This window comes from Podarcis raffonei, chromosome Z (genome assembly GCF_027172205.1).
Source record: "Podarcis raffonei isolate rPodRaf1 chromosome Z, rPodRaf1.pri, whole genome shotgun sequence".
Lineage (NCBI taxonomy): Eukaryota > Metazoa > Chordata > Lepidosauria > Squamata > Lacertidae > Podarcis > Podarcis raffonei.
This window is the reverse complement of record NC_070621.1, coordinates 17,612,161-17,634,492: the sequence shown is the minus strand read 5'-3', so window position 1 is coordinate 17,634,492 and position 22,332 is coordinate 17,612,161. Positions and strand designations below refer to the sequence as shown.

Here is a 22,332-nt window from a genome sequence, read left to right as displayed (position 1 = left end):
CGAGGCACTATAAGCAGGACATGCACATAGATGCAAAGGATCATCTTATCAGAGGGCACAATTGCTACCGCACTATATTGGAAGTGACTGAATGATGCAGTCAGTCATTCCAACCGGAATGTGGATGGCCCCGGGTTCAGGCCCCAGGTTCAGTCAATGATCAGGCAATGGGGCAGATGTCCTATCCAAGACCCTGGAGAGCTGCTTCTAGTCAGGGTGTACTTGGTACAAGGCATATGCATATGCAGTCTAAAACCAGCGAGAGTTCTCCCATTATGATTCATAAGCAAGGTGGAGGAAGAGGTCAGTGTCCTTCTATTCATGTGATCAGTTGCATAAATTACGGAAGTTGCGTGATTTTGCCACAACAGACAGTGAGATGAATGATGTCATTTTTGGCAGAAGATGAACTGCAGCTGAACGGACACATAATATGATGCCACCTTAATGTCCCTAGAATCCAGAGATCCCAGATTCTAGTATTTGTTGTGGGGGTGTGTGTAGGGTGGAACATTCATTCTCCTCATTGTTCTTTTAAACCACAATGTCCAAAGCAAAAGGGCCAAACACCATGAAGACATCAAGCTGGCACTATAAATATGACAACTTTTATTTTAAAATATACTTAATGGGTACAGTTTCTGTGGTTACAGGGATAAAGTTCACTGTTTGTAAACAAATATACTTATTTCTTTATCTTTTAAAAAGAGAGAGAGAGCGTGACTCTCTTTGTGATATAAAGTGCTGCTGTTATGTTTTCGTTACTCTACAACTATTGTTGGCTTTATGTCTTTTCTTTTAATTAAAGGACTACACGGTCTGGGATTTGATTACACAATAAAATAAAATAAAATAATCTCTGAAAACGTAGACACCTACATATTATATCTAATGGGCTTTTTGGCTTAGAGTCGCCTGGGGAGCAATAGGTTCTGCTCCTTAAGTGCTGAGCTGCTGGGGAATAGTATTGAAAATAGAAGGGAAAGGGACAGCTTGCAAGAGGATGAAGTCAAAGAGAGAGGAAGAGGCAGAGAGAGAGAGAGAGAGAGAGAGAGAGAGAGAGAGAGAGATTGTGTTTTAATTACAATGGGGTCAGTCCTGGTGGTGCTGTTTGTGTGTTTAGAAAACTTTGCCTTTTACAAGTCTAGAATGTAACCTGTTGGCATCAGTGAGGGCCAGCAACTAGGATGGCTTTAAAAGAAGATTAATTTATGGTGGAGAAGAGGATCAGTGGCCACCAACCCTGATGGCTCTGCTCTTCTTCCACTGTGGATACCAGTTGCTGAGAGTTGCAAATAGGGAGAGTGCTGATTCGCCTGGCTCCTGCTTGTGGGCTTCCCATTGAGGCATCTGGGCAGTCACTGTTAGAATGGACTAGGTGGCCTTACCCAGCAAAGCTCTTCTTAGCTCTACCTCCACTGTCTGAGGTGGTATGCCTCTGAATACTAGCTTCTGGAAATGCTGAGTGGGGGGAGTTGCTGTTGCACCTGCAGGCATCTGGTTGGCCACTGTGAGAACAGGATGTTGGACTAGATGGGCCACTGACATCACCTAGCAGGAGATGGTAGAAGAAAGGATTTCTATCTCAGGGATAAAACAGGCATGTGGTGCTTGGCAACAATGCATTTCTGAAAGGAAGTTCCTTTACGTAAGGGGAGGGCCAAGATGGATGGATGGCTGATCTCTGCATTTTAACTGGATGGAACGTATGTCCGCCCTGCAAAACGGTAAGCTGGAGAACAAACCACGGTGTTTCAGTCATTACAGCAGTGTGTCAGAATCTCTTTCTCAGCAGCTCCAGATGGAGTGCCTCACCTGATGCTAAGCAGGTCAGGTCAGGGCGCCCTGCGATGCAAACCTGTGTGTAAAATTAGAAAGTGGAAAGAGTGCTCCCAAGGGCCAGGGATGAAAGGGCTATTCTAATTCTGTTCAAATTGCAAAGGAGATGAAGGGGAGGCACAAAAGTTCAAAGACAACATAGCCATTGGAAAACAAGAGCTAAAAAGGGGAAAATATTCATGACGTCTTTTTTAAAAACAAAACAAAACGCGACTTTCCTCATGGAGTGGGGGGGTTCTGATCTACAGTAGTAGCAAATGTAACAATGTGTCCCTCCATTTCCAGAACCCAGGAGGGAGGGGGGAGGTGAAGGAGGTGTCTTGGATTACAGGACGTCCATCTCTTACTCTCCATGTTGTGGCATAATGGGTAGGCAGACAGGCAGGAACTGTCCCAGTTCGCACCTGGCTGCTCCTGTGTCCCGCTGGATGCTCTGGAGAACCACTGGATCCCTTTGGTCCTGTCTTAGGAATGCGGAGCTCGACAGGACCTGCAACAAGCTTTGCTGTAATACCAGTGGCTGCAGAGGTTCACCTTAATGGCCAGAGCACAGTTGGTCCCCGCTTGGTCCTGGCAGCTGTCATCTGCAAGAGACAGGTGAGTGGGGTCAGGTGTGGCTTGGAGGAAAGCAAGTGGAAATCATCATCTGTGCAGAGAACTCCAAACAACTTCACTTTCAATACAGTGAGCCAGTTTTCCCAGGGCAGCCACAGACATTAATTTTTGGAGGTGCTCCAAGGAATTCTCTGAGGAATTTCAAAGAGGAACAGGGTAGGGTAAGTGCTTTACTTGCAGAAGGTCCTAGGTTTGAACCTTGGCATCTCCAGCTAAAGCTGGGGAAAGACTCTTGACAGAAACCCAGCAATTCACTGCCAGTCAAAAGGCACTCTTGCCCACCTAGAGATTCAAGCTCCACCCCCTGCCACCTGGAGGGGGAAGGCAAGCCTGGAGACTTCAGGTCAGATCTGGAAGTCCGGCAACCCTACACCCATCTCCCCCTGACCTGGTGGTTCAGTTGGACAAGGCTGAAGATCGCACGTCTGTTTCCCAACAGGCTTCACGAGAGGGTCACAGCCCCGGACGAGATCCTTCCCCTGGTAACACTTGACATCTCGCATCCTCACGCCAATGCCACAAGTTTTTGTACACTGTGGGCAAGGAAAAGAGGAGAGGTCCGTTTGTTACAACAAGCAGTTTCAGGACTAAGATTCAACCTTTTGAGAAGTATCTGCTCAGAGTAGGCCCACAAATTAATGGACATGATTGACGTAGGGATGTTGATTGCAAGTCGTCGGCTCTACCTAAGGCCACATCCGTACCATATATTTAAAGCAGTATCATACCACTTAAACTAAATCTCTGAGGATTCTTTGTGGGAGACTCATAGATGTTTAAAGTGGTATCACAGTGTTTTAAATGCATAGTGCCTTGGAGTATACCTGCTTCACAGAATTGTGGCATTTGAAGGAACCCCGGGGGGTCAATCTAGTCCAGCACCCTGCAATGCTACAGACAACCTGGCTGTCCTTCACTCTGCTCCCTGATGGGCAAGGGTTGGTAGCAGTGAGGTGATATTGCTTTAAAATCTGTGGTGTGATTGTGGCCTAAAACTGAGTTGGATGCAACCCATATTTGGGGTGGGGGGGACTGCAGAAGAGGTTTTTTTTGGGGGGGAGAATGTTTGGGGAGCCTAATTAACTCCACCTCCAAGAATCCGAAAGCTCTACAGCATTCCAGCGGCTATTGGGCCGATCCCCGATGTTATCCGAGAACGCCCGGCAGCCATCGCAGAAGCACAAATTCCCTTTAGAGGAGCAGAGTGCAGAATGAACTCTTTCCCCCTGGCTCTCACCAGGCAGAGGCCTGCAGCCGCTCAGCCAGTGGAGACTTCAGCACAGGCGGTTGCCAGGGACTGATTAGAGCCCAGTTGCTGTCGTTGCCGCAGCCAAGGCGAACTGCTGTCCGCCGTTGTAGTGGCTCCGGGCAGGACACGGCCTGCCAAGATGTAATCGGAACTGGCTGTGCTTTTTTTGGAGGAGAAGGAGGGAGGAAAGTGGAGCACAGGGAGACTTTCCTTTTCACCGCTGAGCCAAGGAAGGGGGAGGGCAGTGATGGAGTGCATGGTGTCTGGACGTCAGAAGGCCAGAGAAGCAATTAATTAGGCCTGCCAGTGCGAAAGCAGTTTACCCATTAGTGATAAACAACTTAATGTTTGGTTATGTTTGTGGACAGTCCTAGAATCGGATGACTGTCAGGCCACTCAACCAATATGAAATCTACTTGCTACGATTCCCTGTTGGTTACATTGTGCTCCTAATACAGTGGTACCTCGGGTTAAGAACTTAATTCGTTCTGGAGGTCTGTTCTTAACCTGAAACTGTTCTTAACCTGAGGTACCACTTTAGCTAATAGGGCCTCCCACTGCTGCTGCGCCTCTACCACACAATTTCTGTTCTCATCCTGAAGCAAAATTCTTAACTTGAAGCACTATTTCTGGGTTAGCGGAGTCTGTAACCTGAAGCGTATGTAACCTGAAGTGTATGTAACCCGAGGTACCACTGTACTACAGACCCTTGTTCATCTTGCGATTTCCCAAAAGGGGGAAATATTTTTAATTTTGCAGGCGCAACAACCCCTTGAAGTAGTGTGGTCTGATTCTTATTTTAACAGAGGTAGAATGGAAGCTGTCCAGAGCTCTGATTCGTAGGGTGCTCAGTCCCACCACAGTCCTCTACAGGACCATTTCGTCTTCCCAGCATGGTTCACCCGCTGTCTGCCTCCCCACCCACCCGTTTCTCACCTCTGACCAAGGGGTCGTGTACCACTTGAAACAAGGCCGTTCAAAGCAGGTTGTGTCCTCAGCTGGCTTCTTGGTGACGTCACATTCAGTTGGGTTGCGGGTTTTGAGCTTCCCGTTGACAATCTCCAGGCAAAGGACGATTCGCTTCTTGACCCCCCGGCCGCATGTGGTATTGCACTGTCAAGGTAAGAGTGAGAGCCAAAGTGAAACTGTAAGAGGAGGGTGGGGAGCCAAATCCAGGCATAGGAGCCAAATCCAATCCTCCGGCCCCCTCCCTCTGGCCCCTCTCTAGGCCACAAACTCTTGCTTCACGCTGTTATTGAATGCTTATGCCAGGCTGAAAAGTGTCATCGAATCCTGACAGTCCCTCTTGCTTGCATTGATAGAGGACAGAGAAGAATGGGTCTAGAAACTAGCCTAGTAGGGTTGTCAGACTCCTAGGTCTGACAGGTTGGTCTGCCCCTCCAGGAGACAGGTGGAGGGCTTGAATTTACAGGTGGGTAAGAGGGCCTTTAATAATAAATAAATAAATAAATAAATAAATAAATAAATAAATAAATAAATAAGAAAACTGTGTGTGCAGCTTGCAAGCTTCAGCCTGGCAGGAGCGGCTGCAAATTATAGCATAGACGTTCTGGAGAGGTCTGCCCTTCCCTGCTTCTCTCTCCCAATTAACTCCCATCTCTAGGGCCCATCCCTAGGTCTCTGGTTTGGGCCCTGAATTCTCAGGGTCTGTGATGCTCCTGACCTGGTAAACTCTATAGTCAAGTATACAAAGACAAAAAAAAAAAAAATGCATTCAGTGCTCCACCTGCTTTTTGACTTTTGACTCCTCCCACCATTGGCAGGTACCCGCCCCCACTCCTCACCAGAAGGTTGACCAGAAAGGAATGCAGTCCTCGGGCAGGAAAAAAAAGGTTCCCCCTGCCCCCTAGGCCTACAGAGTGGACCATGCTGCTCTTTGAGCAAACTCAAAGGCTCCCTTACCCTCTCCCAGTCCTGGGTGAGCCAGTGAGCAGGGCAGTTCTTGTCCCCACAGGGATGGATTGCCAGTGGCTTGGTTTCTAAGTTGCACTGCGATTCTGGCACCACACGGCCATCACTGGTTTTGCAGTAGACGTGCCGGATCATCCGCCCCTGTCCACAGCCTCCACTGCACTGGAAGATAAACAGACAAGAAGGTAATAAACACAAATGTGCATTTGCATAACATCCCTCAATGGCACTTCAGCCTCTTTGGCTGAATTGACTACTAACCTCAGATAACACCCACCCACCCCAAATAATGTACCAATCTCTCCTTCCACATTAAAAGGGTCATGGGATGGTTGTTTCTAGGACTGAGGTGAAACTGCGAAGCTCCCTTGTTATTTTGGCCACTGGATGCTGCATTCTGTTTGAGCAATCTTGTTATATTTATAGTATTGAAACATGTTTTTGTATGTTATTATAATTTTGCTTTGCTATGTTATTATGAAATTGTTACTATGCTATTATGTTGCTGTGTTATTATGAAATAGTTTTTGTGGTGTTTGTTTGAAATGCACCCCCGTTTCTTTCTTGTAAGCTACTTGCGTACAAAGCTATGTCACTGAGCTGTGCCACTTAACCTAAAGCAAGATTCTAGTCCTCGTCATTATGAAGAAAGGTCTGACTTAAATAGGAATGCAAGAATCGTCCCTCTGCTGAGTCAGGCCATCAAGCTCCACATTCCCAGCCCTACCTGGATTGAACCTAGGACCTTCTGCATGCTAAACAGGTGCTCTAGCACTGAGCTACAGCCATTCCCTAGGCATATTCTCATTTTCAGGGAGCAATCACACAGGAGAACAATCCCAGTAGGTCCTGACCTTTTCCCCAACCATCAAGCCAGCCTGTTAATTCAAACCAGTTCAGGGCCTCCGACAGAAAGATCTCCCCAGCCCCCATTTAAAATGCAAATGTCTGCAAATGTCCCTTTGCTTACAAAAAAAAAGAGGGAGGCATGGAGGGGCATTGCCTTGGCTGATATTTACAAACCCCAGAGTTCCTTTGTGGGTCTCCTTTTGGGAGACAAGCTCCTCACAGTTGCCAGCCATCACCATGGAAACGGCTTATTTTTAGGCACTGCCACTGAATTGAAAATGGTGGGGTGGGGAATAAGCCAAGAAGGCAGTCCACGTGACATAGATTATTTCACTTAAAAGACAAACAAAGCCTAAGACAATTGCGTTCTAGACCAGCTTGGGTTTTTAAAAATGCATGTCATCTTTGAGACAAAGTTTGGATGCTTCCTCAAGGTCATAATCCTGCCCCATTTCCAAATGTAGGTGGAATGATAGGACAGGATGTTTTGGGCCGTGAATTCAGTTCATTGCAAGCTTTGATTCAAGAAGGTAGATTATTCTACTAGTAGACCCCAGGCCTCTTTCTGGAAGACCACTTGGGGCCTGCTGGACTGCGTGTGCATGTAACACTTGGTGAACTGACCCAGCAAAGCCACCTCTGATGTTCCTAAGCAGGAATGGCGGTTCAGGGTAGTCTCCAACAAACACATCTACTCAGCAGGAGCACTATTGGAATGTAGGAATCTGCCTTACACTAAACGCCAGTATTGTCCACACTGATTGGCAGCAGCTCTGCAGCAAACGGCAGACATTCCCAGCCCTACCTGCAGATACCACTTGGAGATGAACCTGGGACCTTCTGTATGCAAGGCAAATACTCTACCACTGAGCTATGGCCCTTCAGCTTGCACCTCAGGACATCTGCCTCTCTTCTCCCTGCTGCATGCACCCAAACCATTAAGGCGGTATGTGAGCAGGAGGAGAAGGGGGAAGTCCCATTGCACAAGCAGAAACCCTCACAGCAATGTGATCTGTTGCTCAGCATTACTCTGGATGCAACCCTGTGAATTACTTTGGACAATGGATAGGGAAGCAATCTAGTCCCTTTTTCATTATAATGTAAGCCTAACTCATTAACAGCTTCCTAAAATAAAGCATAAACCACAAACATAGCTACCCTCTGAAATTTTCAATTCTCTGAATTTTGCAGTGCAGATTTCTAAGCTAGACATTGTACAAAAATGTGTGCATAAGGTGAGAGTGTCCATAAATATGGATCTATTTGTGAAAACATCACAGCCAAAATATGATAGGGGATACTCCTGGGAAGAAGAAAAAAGTGCATCAGGGAAAGTGTGTGTAAAAGCGCATCTATTTGTGAAAGTATCGCAAAAAAAAAAAGTATTATAAGAGGGGAAATCACTTGCAAAAATTAGGATAACGTGTACATAAATTGCATGATACTGAAAACAGGATTTGGCAATGCATCCTATCAGGAGAAATTCTGAGAAAGGAAAAAAAAGGTGTACATTAGCCCAAACTTTTACAAAATGTTTCCTGCACCTACCCGCCAGCCTCATCTTAAAAAACTGCAGCACACATACCCTCTCACACACACAGTGTCATAAAAACAATTATGAATTTGTTTCCATCTCTGCTTCAGAGGCTTCCAGAGCAGGGGAGGAACAGCCACCTGTTCTTCTGTCCCCTCAAGGAAGTAGGACAACCTTTCCCAACCTCATGCCTTCCAGATGTTTAAAACTACAACTCCTATCAGCCCCAGAATCATACAGCATTGCTTAGGAGCATGGAATCTATGATTTCTCTCTGCCACCTGAACTGAGTCCAGGAGCAGAGAAAATTACAAGTTTCACGTTCTTCAACCTGCATTGAAGCAGCCTTCTCCATTCAGTGCCCTCTAGATGTTTCGGACTACAACTCCCAGCAGTCCCAGGGCAGCACAGACATTCTCTCATTAGCCTCAGCATCATACCGGCCGAACTGGCAGGGACTGATGGCTGCCTTATAGGAGACAGGGGTGAGGAGTTGTCTGCAGCTGGACTTGTGCTTACAGCTGGAGACATGCTTTTTTACTGGAAGCCAAGGAGTGTCTGCCAAGCATACAGCTAACAAATGCAATTTAATCCCCACACTGTGGGAAACTGTGCCAGCTTGGCTTAACCGATAGCTTTCAGATGGCAAAAACAGACACCACAGACATGGGTAATTCAGACGCTAACCCAAAAAAGGAGCCTTCAGGGTCCTCTGGCTCACGCCGGTCTTCTCTCGTAATTGCACAGAGCAGCCACCCAGAGCTGTGAGGATTTTGCATGGGGCTTTAAACAGCCACCTGACTCCAGGCAAATAATTGGAACGAAAGATGCTTTTCTCCCTCTCTCATAACACTAGGACTTGTGGATGTCCAATGTTGGAATATTCAAGACAGATAAAAGTAACTCCCTCTTCACACAGAGCAGAGTTAAACTATGGAACTCGCTCCCACAGGAGGCGGTGATGGCCACCAACCTATAGAATAATAGAACCGTAGAGTTGGAAAGGTGTCAGGAGTTGGAGGGAATAAATCACACAGAGTAAGTGATGTTAACTCTTTATTAGAAGAAATAAGGTCTGCTCAAGAGCGCCAGGCCTAATGAACACAGAAACTCTTCTCAATAGGTCTCCTCCTCCCCTAGGTACTTCCCAAGCAACCTGAGACTACACTGACATGCCTGTCTCTGTTCCTTCCTCTTCATACCTCGTTTTGTCCTGGGAGACCAGGGGGAAGGGAACTTGTCGCAGCAAGAAGAGGAAACACCCTTGCATCTTCACCAGCCTGACTCATCTCTGCCTCCTGCTTCTGCCTCTGATTCTGATTCTGGACGTCTCTGTGCCAGGGACTCTCCCTGCTCACTAAATCCTGTTACCTCTTCATCTTCTGTCCACAACCTTCACCAGGCATTGAAAAAAGAAATGAGATTGACCTGGCACGACTTGTTTTTCAGAAACCCATGCTGGGTCTTTGTAATCACAGCAACATTTTCTAGGTGCTCACAGACCAACTGTTTAATTATCTGCTCAATGACCTTTCCTGGTATTGATGTCAAGCTCACTGGTCGGTAGTTACCTGGGTCTTCTTTTTCCTCTTTTTGAAGATGGAGACAGCATTTGCCTGCCTCCAGTCTGCAGGAACCTCACCTGTTCTCCAAGAATTCTCAAAGATCGTAGTGACTATTAACAAAGCTAAATGAGTGGAACCACCATGTACAAATGCAGTATATCTGTAGATAGCAGGTGTTGGGTTCAATCAGTCAGGGAGTGCAGCTGCCTCCCTGCCTTGCTTATGAGTTTCATGAGCAAAATCCTCAGCCAGATAGACTAGCCAGCTGTAAACACACACAACATGCCCTACTTTATTTCTCATTTATAGCTGGTTCTCCCCCAACTCCCCTGCCTCCATTTGCAGATGGTTCCCTCCCCACATACCCTTGTGGACTCACCGGTCCCCAGTCAGAGACGGTCCATTGTCTGTCACAGGGGGCACCACTGCAATTCTTCTCCGCCAGGGGCCTGGTGCTAGCATCACACAGCCTCTCTTCTTCTGAACACCGGATGTCTCTGCTGACAATACTCCTCTCACCGCACTTGGCTGTACACTGGGGGAAGGGAGAAAGGGAACAGGAAGTGATTGAGATGGCAAGAATCTGACCGAAGAGCTTGTGTTTCTGACAGAGACAGGGAGCACCCCAGGAGTCAGGCCTGACCAAGAAATGACATGAAGATTTCCATAAGGAAGAAGTGGGGAAGCTCAGGTTCCGGGTGGGAGCAAAATGGCCCTCCAGACCTCTTTCTCTGGCCCTCAGAACTCTCCCCAAGTCACACCCTCTCTTTTCAGGCCACACCCTTCACTAGCTCTCCTTTCTGCCTATCTGGAATATACCCTTGAAGTAAACATGTCATAGTCTCCAGTGCCACAACAGCAAATTCCTGGAAAACATCTTCCTGTTTTTTTCTTGTGAGAGCATAGTGGCCATTTTGGGAGCCATGATCTTGTGTGATTTTGCACCACAATTTCCCACCCAAAAAGCACTTTTCCCAGACATGGCACACCAAAATGTGTGCTGCATAAGATCGCAGCCCTGGAAAAAAGCACTTTTGAGAGGGGGAGAATTGTGGAATTAAATCACGCGAGATCACTATGCCTGAAATGGCTGCCATTCTCTGGCGAGAAAAAAAATGGGATGTCCCTGTTTTTCCAGGACATTTGGAGGGTATGACATGTAAGAACATAAAAAGTTAAGAACGAGTCTGCTGGAACAGGCCAAAGGAGGCCCATCTTACACACAGTGGCCAACTAGATACTGCAGTGGAAAGCCCCAAAGTAGCACCTGAGCACAACAGCACAACTTTCCCCCTGTGATCCCCAGAAACTGGCCCTCATAGGTTTACTCAGTGCTTTTTTTCTTTTCAAAAAATGTTTATGGGTACTCTCATTTTGACTCAAGAAAATCACCATTTTATATTTCAAATCGGGGAAAATAAATACAGTAAATTGGCAAAAGTACAAAGATTCACAAAATGTTTAGGGGTATGCGTACCCCTGCATACCTCCAGAAAAAAAGCACCTAGTATTCTGCCTCCAACAGGGCGGGTATTAACTCTGATAATGCCTCTTGCTTCCCTGGATGGGGGCTAGAGGAGGTGTGGTTTTACCTGTACAGTAAATTAGCCTTCACAAACAAACCTCTCTACCCAACATCCAGAGAAGCAAGAGGAATTATCAGAGTTCAATTACACATTCCAGCCAGGCAAAAAACCAGCGTGTGTAAAGTAAAGGGTTTGTGAAGGTGTGGCCTGGGAAGAGGAGCTGTGGCCTATGAGTGTCACAAGGGCTAGACAGAGAGGCCTGGGGACATATTTGGAATTTGGACCTAAGTGCCCCCACATTCCGAGTTTGATCTTCAGTGTAACATCTCCATCCAGCACATGAACGCAGCCGCTGAGCCCCAAGTCCTGTCTCAAATGACACAGGTGAGCCAAACCCACCAGTATTATGCAGAGTGGGGTTGCAATCACACAGGTGTTGCATTATGCAAGTCTGTTTGGTGCATATTTATACTGTGACAAAAGTGATGACAACAGCAGAGCGTGGCAATCAGCACCCAGCACTCCTGATACAGTAATCCACTTATCTCTTTGGGACTTGGGACTTGGGGGTGGTACAGGGTGTAAGGGATGCTGCTCATTATTTTTTTTGGACAGGAAAAAGGAAGCCAAGGTCTGAAGCTGGCTTGGCTTGAACTTCGCCTGCTGGATCAAAATTAAATTAGTGTTGCTTTTTTGGCTGGAGGAAGGACCCCTGCGCTCCAATGATCTCGGCTTGACACCTACCAAAATGCATAAAATAGGTAGCTTAACACAATCAAGACTCTCTTTTTTTAAATCGCTCAGTTCAGCATGGGGAGAAACAATCCATATTTTTTTTATACCAGAGTGTGGGTGGATGTGTGTTTCTTTTGTGGGGTGGTGGTGGGAGGGGGGGAGGAATAAAAAACTTCCTATAAAAGCAAAGAACACAGCAGGATTTCAGTGGGAAGGGCTGGCAGCCAAGCATTTACCGCTGGCACTCAGCATGGAAGGGGAATTTCAAGTATGAACCAGAACCATATCCAAGCTTTCTCTCGGGGACGAAGGAGGGCGATCTTGGCATGCCAAGTGCTCTCTATCCAGCAGACCGGTTGCCCCAAGATGCTCTTATTCAGCCTTCAGGAGTGTGCATGCTGGAGAAATGGCAATACAAGTCTCGCCTTGGGGGGGCATTTCTTGCCCCCACCCCACTGCACAGGTGGCACAATAATTCTGTGGTGTTCAGGCAGAGCTAAGGAGAGCCTTCTGGATCAGGCCAATGGCCTGTCTAGTCCACTTGTTTGTTTTACAGAGCAATCCTGACATCCGATTTCTGCTGCTGGGAAGATTTAGGGTGCTGGGCAGTTGGTGGTTCTCCACCAGCAGGAGGGGCTCTGCTTCCATAGATGCCCCTTTTGTGCCTGCCAAAAGGGCCACAGAGCACAGGCTACAAAGTTACCCTCTGGAGTTCAGACTTCTCTGAATTTTGCTGCACAATTCCTCAAAGCAAACAAATCCCAAAATGTGTACAAGATGCGCTTATATCAGGGTAAAGTGTGTTCCCCAAAAAACATACTGTATTTTTCGCTCTATAACACGCACCCGACCATAACACGCATGTAGTTTTTAGAGGAGGAAAATCCGTAGGCATGCCACCCGTAGGCATTCCCTCCATAACACGCACAGACATTTCCCCTTACTTTTTAGGAGGAAAAAAGTGAGTGTTATGGTGCAAAAAATACGGTATATCAATGAAACAAACATACAAAAATGCTTCAAAATATTACTATAAGGAGAAGCGGGCCCTAAAATGCTTACGAATTTTCAAGAGGACTTTTATTTTAAAAAATAAAATACTCTTGAAAAGATGCGTGGAAATAGGACAAAATGAAATTAGGATTGGAAAGATAATGGACAGATTCGGCCATTCCTAAGGCCAGCTAACTCCAAGCCTAAATCCTTCCCTGTCAAAAACATATCCCTTCTGCAGATTTACCTCTGACCACTCAGACATCTCCCACTGCGGCCCGCAGGCTGGGTTTTTGCAGATCTTCCTCTCTTCTGGACGGGTGATGTCAGCAGATTCACACAGGTCGCTGTAGACGGAACTGTCGAACCCAGGCGAGATCATCTTCCAGCATCGGACAATGCGGAACTGGTAGCCTTCACCGCAGGTCCTGGAGCACTCACTCCAGCTACTTGTCTCCCACCTGTGTTGGAGGGAATGGGGCATTTCAGGATAGAAGGAGGTGATGGGGGCAAACCTCAAGAAAGGAAATGTGCTCACAGCTGCCTGCTGCCTAAATGTCCCTCCAGACCTCTAAGGAGCCAAGATCGGCAGAGGGGGCCCCCTTGGTAGTCCCTCTGCCCTCAGAATCTTTTGGGGGTTGGCAGCCATGGAGAGGGCATTCTCTGTGGCAGTTCCAAGCTGTGGAACTCCTTTCCCACAGAAATTGGTTTAGAAATTGGTGCCTGAGAAATTGGTTTTGGTTTTCCTTTTCCCTCCTTGTCTCTTTTCCTCGCTCTCTGTGTGTGTGTTGTTGCTGTTGTTGTTGTTGTTGTTGTTGTTGTTGTTGTGATTGTAAGCCTGCAGGTAGGGACTGTCTTGTCTTAATTGACCATATGTAAGCTGTTCCAGGGAGCCCTTTTGGCTAAAGGATAGGGTACAAATACCCTTTACTTTAGGGTAAAGTCAGTGTAATCAATCATCATCATCTGACCTCATTCCGCTTTTTAAATTTCTGCTTTCTGGAATTTGCTGCAGTCAAGTAAATGAGCCAAAACCCATTGCATTTTTTAAAAATAAAAAAATAAGGCTCTCCTGATCTAATACACTGAACAGAAGCTAGGAGAAACCAGGAAGGGGGTTCCATAGAATAAGACCCATAATACTGAACTCACAACTCTAGGTGGATAGAGCCAGCAGACGAAGCATAAAGGCAGCAAGGGAGTTAGGTGCCTTTAACAACAAGGTGAGGTGCCACCAACCTGTCAATCACCTGACATCATATTCTTACCTTGGTTGGCATTCCCTTCCTGCACAGAATTCATGGACTGGCTCAGGGCGGGTCATTGCATCACAGTACATGTCGTCCACTTCAATTCCATCATAGCGGATGCACATGGCATAGGTGGACATCACACCTGTATTTAGACAGGTCAGTGTGGATCAGGGAGGAGGGACATACCTGCAGCCCTACAGATGTACTGGATTCTAGCTTCCAGCCACTGGAATCAGTGTTGGCAATATGGAGCAATGTTCCAATATGGGAACATTGGAAACTGCCCAATACGGAATCTGTGACATTCGCTCCTCCAGCCCCACCTCCTCAAGGTCTTCTGCCCCATCAAGAGTCTCTGCCCTACCTTCTATCTTACTCTGCACCACTTTTCACAGGAAGACTTTCCCAGAACACTCTTGGTTCCCATGCCCTGCCTCAGGCATAGGAAGCCTCAGGAATAAGAACATAAGAAGGGCCCTGCAGGATCAGGCCAAAGTGAGCCCATCCACTCCAGCACCCTGTTCTCACAGTTGCCAACCAGGTGCTCCAAATGGAAGTAGGATCAGAGTGCAAGAATATTTTCCAATTTCCTTGTATTCACAGGTATACTCTCCCTAGACACAGAGGTTCTGCTATCACAATAAACCTTTATAAGAAGAGCTCTGCTGGATCAAGCCAACGACCCATAACTGTTCTTACGGTGGAAAGCCAGATGCCAGTGGAGAACCTGCAAACAGGACCTCACCATAGCTGTCAACGTTTCCCTTTTTTTAAGGGAAATTCTCTTATTCTGAATAGGATTCCTGGCAAGAAAAGGGAAAAGTTGGCAGCTATGGATCTGACCACAAGAGCCTTCTCCCCTCCTGCAGTTTCCAGCAACTGGCTTTCAGACGCATTGCTGTCTCTAACTGCAGAGACAGAGCATAGCCCCCATGCTAGTATCCATTGATAACTCTCTCCTCCTCTATGAATTTGTCTAATCATCTTTTAAAGTCATCCAAGTTATTGGCCATCATTTCCTCCTGAGGGAGGGAGTTCCGCAGTTTAACTATGCGCTGTGTACCTTTTGTTCTCCTGCATCTTGAACATTCTGTTGGAATGTGGCCCTCCAGGGCTATCTATGAGGCCCTCAGGATGCTCCCGTAGCCATACTTCTCTCCAGGCCACACCCTTTGCCAGACCTGCGCTGTACCCTCCCTCTGAGTGTTTCTCCCTGCCCAGAAGGGAGCCTCGAACTGTGACATTAAGGCCATCTATCTGTCTTGGAGAAATCTCAGATCCCAAACCAAATCAGACAGTTTTGGGGCATTCTGGAATGTGTCTGGACTGGGTCTTGACAGCCCTGGATTGCCCTGGGTGGACCTACCTGGAGTGACCCAGGACTGGAAAAGAGGGTGCTTATGGACAGGCGGCAAGGAAATGGGGCAAAAGGAGACTAAGTAGTCTGCATATATCCTTCTCGCCTTACCGGTGACCATGTTTAATTCAGGTTGAAAAGGGTCAGTTAAACATTAGGTGGATGCAAGCCTTTCCCCATTTCAGTCCAGCAGAACCCTGTCAAGTTTGCCAAATCGTGGCCCAAACTACACCAGAGGTGCCTTCCATGGACCTAATAGAAATGCAAATGGTTTGCTTAGATTGGGAGATGTGAGTTCGGAAACTGAATTCTGTACAGATTGGGATGCTGCCTTCTGTACAATGGCAAGGGTTGCATCTGTTGCTCAGTCCATTTTGGTTTATCTTCCTCCCATAACACTGGCATGTAGCCCCAGGAGGGAATCCAGTCCTTGTGCTAATGGATGTGCCTGCCCAGGGACCTTATAGTAATAACAGTCAGTGTGGTGTAGTGGTTAGATTGTCAGACTAGGACCTAGGAGTCCAGGGTTCAAATCCTGACTTGGCCACAAAGCTCATTGGGCCAGTCACTGCCTTTCAGCCTAATCTTCTTTACAGGGTTGTTGTGGGGATTGAATGAGGAGGGGAAGAACCATCTTGAAAGAAAAGAGGGGATATAAATGAAATAAATAAACCACCAGAATCATAGAATGGTAGAGTTGAAAGATACCCCCGGGTAATCTAGTCCAATCCCCTGCAATGCAAGAATCACAGAATGCTCAGTGTTTAGAGCATCTGCTTTTTGCATGAAAAGGATCCCAGGCTCATTATGATCGCCACTGATAATATTATTAATATATTAATTAATATGGACAAGAATGTTGCTGATGGTGCATTTTAAGTGATTAAAAAAACCTAACATACACATTTATATATTCATTCTTTGATCAGAGAACTGCATTGCAAAATTTGGAGCAGCGCAGATTTCATAGGGAACAGGTGCTTCAGTTTGTGCATATGGGATTTAGCAATTTGCTTCCTCTCTTCCCATTCTTGGGGTGAGGGGGCCCCTTGCCGAGCTCATCCCCTCAGGCTTACCTGTGGTGCAGGTAGAACTGCAGGGTTCATGGGAGGAGAGTTTCCACCTGTACATATCAGCTGGGCTCATATTCTGGCCCTTTCGGAACAGCTTCAACCGGTTTCTACACAATGAGAGAGGACAAATCAAATGACGGGTTGATTTTCCACCCCCCAATACTTCCTCACATTAAAAATATTGACGGGGAGGAAAAATAATAATAATTAATAGTTTTCATCTAATTGGGATTGGGGAGGGTGCTTTAGGCTGCTTGTTGTGCTGTATCAAAATAAGAGGGGGGGAAATAATAATTTTTGTGAGGGGTGCAAAAAATTTTAAATTTTAAGGTTTGGGATCATTTGGCTATAATCCAACATACCTGTCCTGATTCCCCAAGCAGACTCCCCAGCCTGGTTAGAGGCAGAGCTTCAACTGTCTAGAAATAGAGAGAATGGGATAAAAACACCCACAAAGAGAAACAGTTCAAGTTTTCAATGACAAATATATGTATATAAATATATCAGATAGTTTGCACTCAATCCAATACCCCTGATCACTAGACACAGAGGGTCCAAAAAGGTGCGGTTTGAGTCCTTGGCATGGAACAGAACCAGGTATGCTGTACTATAAAGTGGCCAGGAAGTCTTGGCACCAGTGTCAAACCTTTCAGAAAGGCCCAGGAGGTAACATCCATCTTCCCCTCCTCTTTGGGTGAGACCATGCATGGCTATGCCTCAAAAACATTTCTCTCTCTCTGGCTGCAATCACTGCCTCCTGTGGGAGGGAGTTCCTTAGTTAAACTCTGCACTACATGAATAATTACTTTCTTTTATCTGTCCTGAATCTTCAAGGAAAAACAGTGATATCATAATAAGGTCCTAAACTATGGTTGCCTCCGCATGGCAAGTTATTCCATTTCCCTGTTAATTTCCGCATTACAGTGGGCACTTGGGTTGCGAATGTGATCCGTGCAGGATGCACGTTCGCAACCTGCAGCATTCGCAACCTGTGTCTGCACATGCGCAGTTGCGATTTGGCGCTTCTGCGCATGCGCGACTGCCGAAACCTGGAAGTAACCCATTCTGGTTACTTCCAGAAACTTCCGTGTTTTGGCAGTTCACAACCCGAAAAAACGCAACCTGAAGCAGACGCAACCTGAGGTATGACTGTATATTTAAGCTTTCATATGACATAAATCCACTTCTGGAAATCTAGCACTCATGTTTAGCACTTGTTTCTGTATGATTTGATTCTAGGTTTAAAAAAAGGAATAAAAAGAATCAGTTTTCAGTAAGTACCCTTAGCCCGGAAAATTGCAGGAGTAAAGTGAAGGAATTTGGGTAGTTATACCAGATTAGAATGCTTTCCTGTTGTTTTCATAGGAGATTCGTGGGGGGACAAAGGCATGTGTGTGCAGAAAGGGCAGGAGAGTGCCACTGTTTTCCTATGAAAGTTTGTTGTTACATCATACCACACCCATTGGTGAGAATGAAATCCAGCGTGACATGCATTGCACGGGGCTGGACTAGATGAACCCTGAGATTCCTGCCAATCCTACAGTGCCAAGATGTCAGTCAAAAAAGGCACAGCTCCATAAAGTCACAGGTAGTGTGGCATGAATGGAATGTTAGAAAATGGAATAGAAAAGTTAGAAAAGTGCTAGAATTATAATCAGAATGCAACCCTTTCTCTGTGTTTACCTTGATGCTTGTGTAATGAATGATTGCTAGAATGAGCCTGTGTTCAGAGTCAGCATGGTGTAGTGGTTAGAGCAGAGGTACACCGCACTGGGGTGTCAGAAGAGGATGGCAAATGTGGCGGGATGATTCAAGGACAAAGAAACATTTAGACATTTCAGACTAGATATAGAGATAGATATATTGCAGAATATGGATAGACGGTGCTGCAGAAGACTCATTTAATTCCACACCAGTAGCAGGCCCAAGCAAACCTCAAAAAAAGGGGGGGGGGAGAGAAAGTTTGTTGACAATATGTGGCTGGCTATCTGCATCTCGGTTTCACAGACTAGAGATGAAAATGTCCCTCAGCCTACATGTTTGATCTGTGGTGAAAAGCTTTCCAATTCCAATATACATGCATGTATACATGCTTAACCTACATATGGAAGAGGCTTGTTTATTATTACATTTTGGGAATGATTCATGTTCTTACGTTGCTGCATTGTTTTCTACTTTCTGAATGTCCCACAATCATATTATAAAGGAGTTGTGTCCTAGGTAATAAATCAACCCCTGCTAGGAGTTGTTTCTTTTTGTTTTCCAATGTATTTCTTATCAGGAAATTAGACTGGCCTTGACCAGGGCCAAGGCCTTTTCATCTGTGGACCCGGCCTAGTGGAATGCTCTGTCACAAGAGACCAGGGCCCTGTGGGATTTGACAACTTTCCACAGGGCCTGCAAGACAGAGCTGTTCCACCAGGCCTTTGGTCAGGGTCCAGTCTGACTTCCCCTCTCTCCTTATAAGAATTTGCATGAAAGTGCCCCCCAACCTTTCTCACAGGCTCATATAAGATCAATATAAACAGTTAGGCCTGGTGAGCATTTAAGGTCCTCATTCCTACTTTGCAGGTTGCCATATGATTGGATTTCACTTTGATTCTGACTTGATTTTAACATGTATTTTAATTGATTGTTTGATTTTATGGTAATGTGTCATATATTTGATGTTAGCCACTCTGAGTCCGGTTTTGGCAGGGGAGAGCGGGGTATAAATTAATTTTTTTATTTTTATTATTAATATGCTAATTAATTATTACTATTAATAATAATAATATGCTACTGAAACTGAAGGGGACAATATCCAGTAGAAGGAAGAAGAATAATAGAATGGTAATAATTTGATTTATATCCCTCCCTCCCATAGTGACAGATGAGCCCACAATCTGATTCTGTATAAGGCAGCTGCCTATGTCCCTGTGTACAATATGCGTTGAAAACTACATTTGTAATTCATTTTTTTAAAAACCCAAACAGAATTGCTGTCTTTTTGCAAAATGGACTGAGAATACAGTATGGAGAAAACTCAGCTGTCTCTGAATTGCCAAATCATGTTGCCTGCCATCATTTCTGGATAGAAGAAGCTCTGACCTGGCCCGTTTTGGTCTATTTTATGAATGTACAAATGATAAAGAGAAAAGGACAGAGGTGTTGTTTCCCAAGGGGTATTATGGGTTGTTATGTTTCTAGACATCAACAAAAAATCTTTTGGAGGTTCACTGAGTTGGGGGTAAGCCACACTTAACTCTGTGGGCCTTATTTCCAAGTAAATCTACATATACAGTGGTGCCTCTGGTTACGTACTTAATTCGTTACGGAGGTCCGTTCTTAACCTGAAACTGTTCTTAACCTGAAGCACCACTTTAGCTAATGGGGCCTCCCGCTGCCGTCACGCCACCAGAGCATGATTTCTGTTCTCATCCTGAAGCAAAGTTCTTAACCCAAGGTACTATTTCGGGGTTAGCGGAGTCTGTAACCTGAAGCGTATGTAACCCAAGGTACCACTGTATTTTGCTCCTTAAACCATTACAGTTGTTTTTTTTAAGTCAATCTGTTAAAAGGTTTGTGATTAACCTATTTAACAATTGAAGAGTAGCAACACAGTTGGACCGTTTTCAAACCCTGCATGGGGGCGACTCTCTGAGACACTAAAGGAAATGAGGCAGAGTATTTGTCTTTAATAAGCAAAAAATGACCCTTCGTTTTTAGAAGAAGAAGAAATAACCGAAGGAGACCTCCTTTTCTCATTCCCTAGTACTACCAGCAGATCTCAAATATTTCCACCAAAAAAAGGAGAAAAAGCTAGTACTCTTACTTCTTAATCGTGGGAATGAAACACCCCTCTTCTAGGCAATCAACTGAAATGTCTAAGTAGGTATTTGTATAGGTTTGTGCTGTGTTGGTTGATTAGTTGACTGCTGTGAGCTGATTAATCTAACACTTAAATGCCTGCAGCTCTGTAATTGAGTTCACTGTCATTTCTTGGGCTGCCTGTGCCGAGAGAATGCCAGCCTTTCTTTGCCCACCTGGTGCCCTCCATATGTCTTGAAATAGCCCTGGGAACTGATAGGAGTTGCAGTCTAAACCATCTGGAGGGTACCAGGTGGGAGAAGCTTAGCCGACACCGACAGAAGGAAGAGAAGTGAGCAAAGCAAGCAACTCAGCCCGTCCTGTGGTCCTCGTCACATACACCAAGCGAAGCTTCCTAGTAATCTGAGCTGCATTCACTAAAACAGCCTTTCTCCCAGCTAACTCACCAGACTGGGAATTGTGGTATGGTAATTATTAGGCACGGGGTGGAAATCAAGGCACCAGACCAAAGTTAAACCAAGAGCATATTTTGTTGTTACTAAAGTTTTTATTTTTTTTAAGCACCAACCGAACAGATATTGCAATGACATTCCTAGGAGCTGGGTGTGGGGGAGGGAGATATTTTTAAATGGTTTGGCTAGTTAACCGTATCAGTGGGGATGAGCAGAGTCCATCATTTTGGATTCCTGTTTTTCCAACTGTAAGTTTAGCTTGCCAAATTTCTCCATCAATTTGTGCTTTTATTGCTTTGTACGGAATTTCCCCTCACATATTAAATGCTATTTTCATGACTATACACATTTTTAAGCAAACTCCCTCCCTCAATGTAGCATTTTTGAGTTTGTGTTGGTTGGTTGGTTGAAAAACTGTGTGGCAAAGTTTGGAGATGGGAGACTTTTGAAGGGGAGCTGAGGTTCAGCTGGTGGATTGTTTTGGAAACTATGGATTTGGGGCAGTCCCATCAAAATGTGAATTTCTCCTCTCCCCACTGACGTAAGAACCGGGAGGATGTCAAAAATAACACAGAAAAACATGCCCATGTAAACCTAGTCTAGACTGTTTCTCCTTGCTTAAGTCTAAACTTAACAATAAAGCCATTTTGGTCGATCCTGATCCAACTATCAATGCAGTGTGCCCCTCAGCATGTGTAGAGGATCTTCCTTTGACACCAAGTAGCCACAATCAGAACCAACACGGAACACCAACACAGAACCAACCTTTAAAGGAAGGGCAATGTGTTTTGATCCAGCAAAGTTGTACTCAGAGTAGACCTATTGGCATTAATGTGCCTAATTTGGTCACATGCAGCGATTTCCAATGGGTTCTACTCTGAGTAGGATTAACATTGGATACAACCCAATGTCTCCAGTAGTTGAAATATAGTAGATCAAATCTCAGTTGGAAAGGAACACCTCAAGGCCTCTTACCTTGTTTTGTGGGTTCTGTTCCCTTGAGGACTAGTGACCAAGATGGTGGCATTTGGAAACTGAGTCTCTGAAGATGTGTTGATGGTTTTGTCACTGCTCAGCTCCAGGAAGCTGCTGTTGACGGCATAAGCGATCATATCATCACCGTCATCATAATCAACATAAAGGCTGTCCATGTGCGAACCAACAGAGTTAACAGGGTCCCTTGGGGAAAAGATGCTGTTTGCCGTCTTGTTCTGGACTGATTCTTTTGAGTCTGATGTCTTTTCCAAAAGTTTATGGGTGATAGCATTTTCAGAAAGGAATTCTTTGGATGCAAGTCTGGAGTCAAAATCTCTCCCAATTCCGTCCACCATGTAATTGGATTGGGTTGCATTTGAATCTGGGGGAGAGAAGGAAAATGAAATCAAGAGATTTGTAAAATTATAGATTTGTTTTTCAAATTTGCACAAAAACCCCATGAGATAGGATAGTCTGAGATTGAGTGACTGGTCCAAGGTCACCCAGTGAGCTTCATGGCTGAGTAGGGATTTGAACCCTAATCTTCCAGGCCTCTAACCACTACTCCACAATGG

General features: G+C 45.6%; 1 protein-coding gene across 2 annotated transcripts in view; it reads right to left on the bottom strand.

The window, feature by feature from the left end:
* Positions 1-592: 592 nt before the first annotated feature.
* ADAMTSL2 (ADAMTS like 2) overlaps positions 593-22,332 on the bottom strand; it is a 39,935-nt gene continuing 18,195 nt past the window's right edge. For both annotated transcript variants that reach the window (XM_053374534.1, XM_053374535.1), the window contains 9 exons: positions 21,758-22,139; positions 16,524-16,627; positions 14,106-14,232; positions 13,085-13,298; positions 9,963-10,118; positions 5,627-5,797; positions 4,640-4,816; positions 2,843-2,987; positions 593-2,423 (listed from right to left, as the gene is read on the bottom strand). In XM_053374534.1, coding sequence (XP_053230509.1) covers positions 2,305-2,423; positions 2,843-2,987; positions 4,640-4,816; positions 5,627-5,797; positions 9,963-10,118; positions 13,085-13,298; positions 14,106-14,232; positions 16,524-16,627; positions 21,758-22,139 — 1,595 coding nt within the window. In that variant the 3' untranslated portion in view covers positions 593-2,304. The remainder of the gene's footprint in view (positions 2,424-2,842; positions 2,988-4,639; positions 4,817-5,626; positions 5,798-9,962; positions 10,119-13,084; positions 13,299-14,105; positions 14,233-16,523; positions 16,628-21,757; positions 22,140-22,332) is intronic.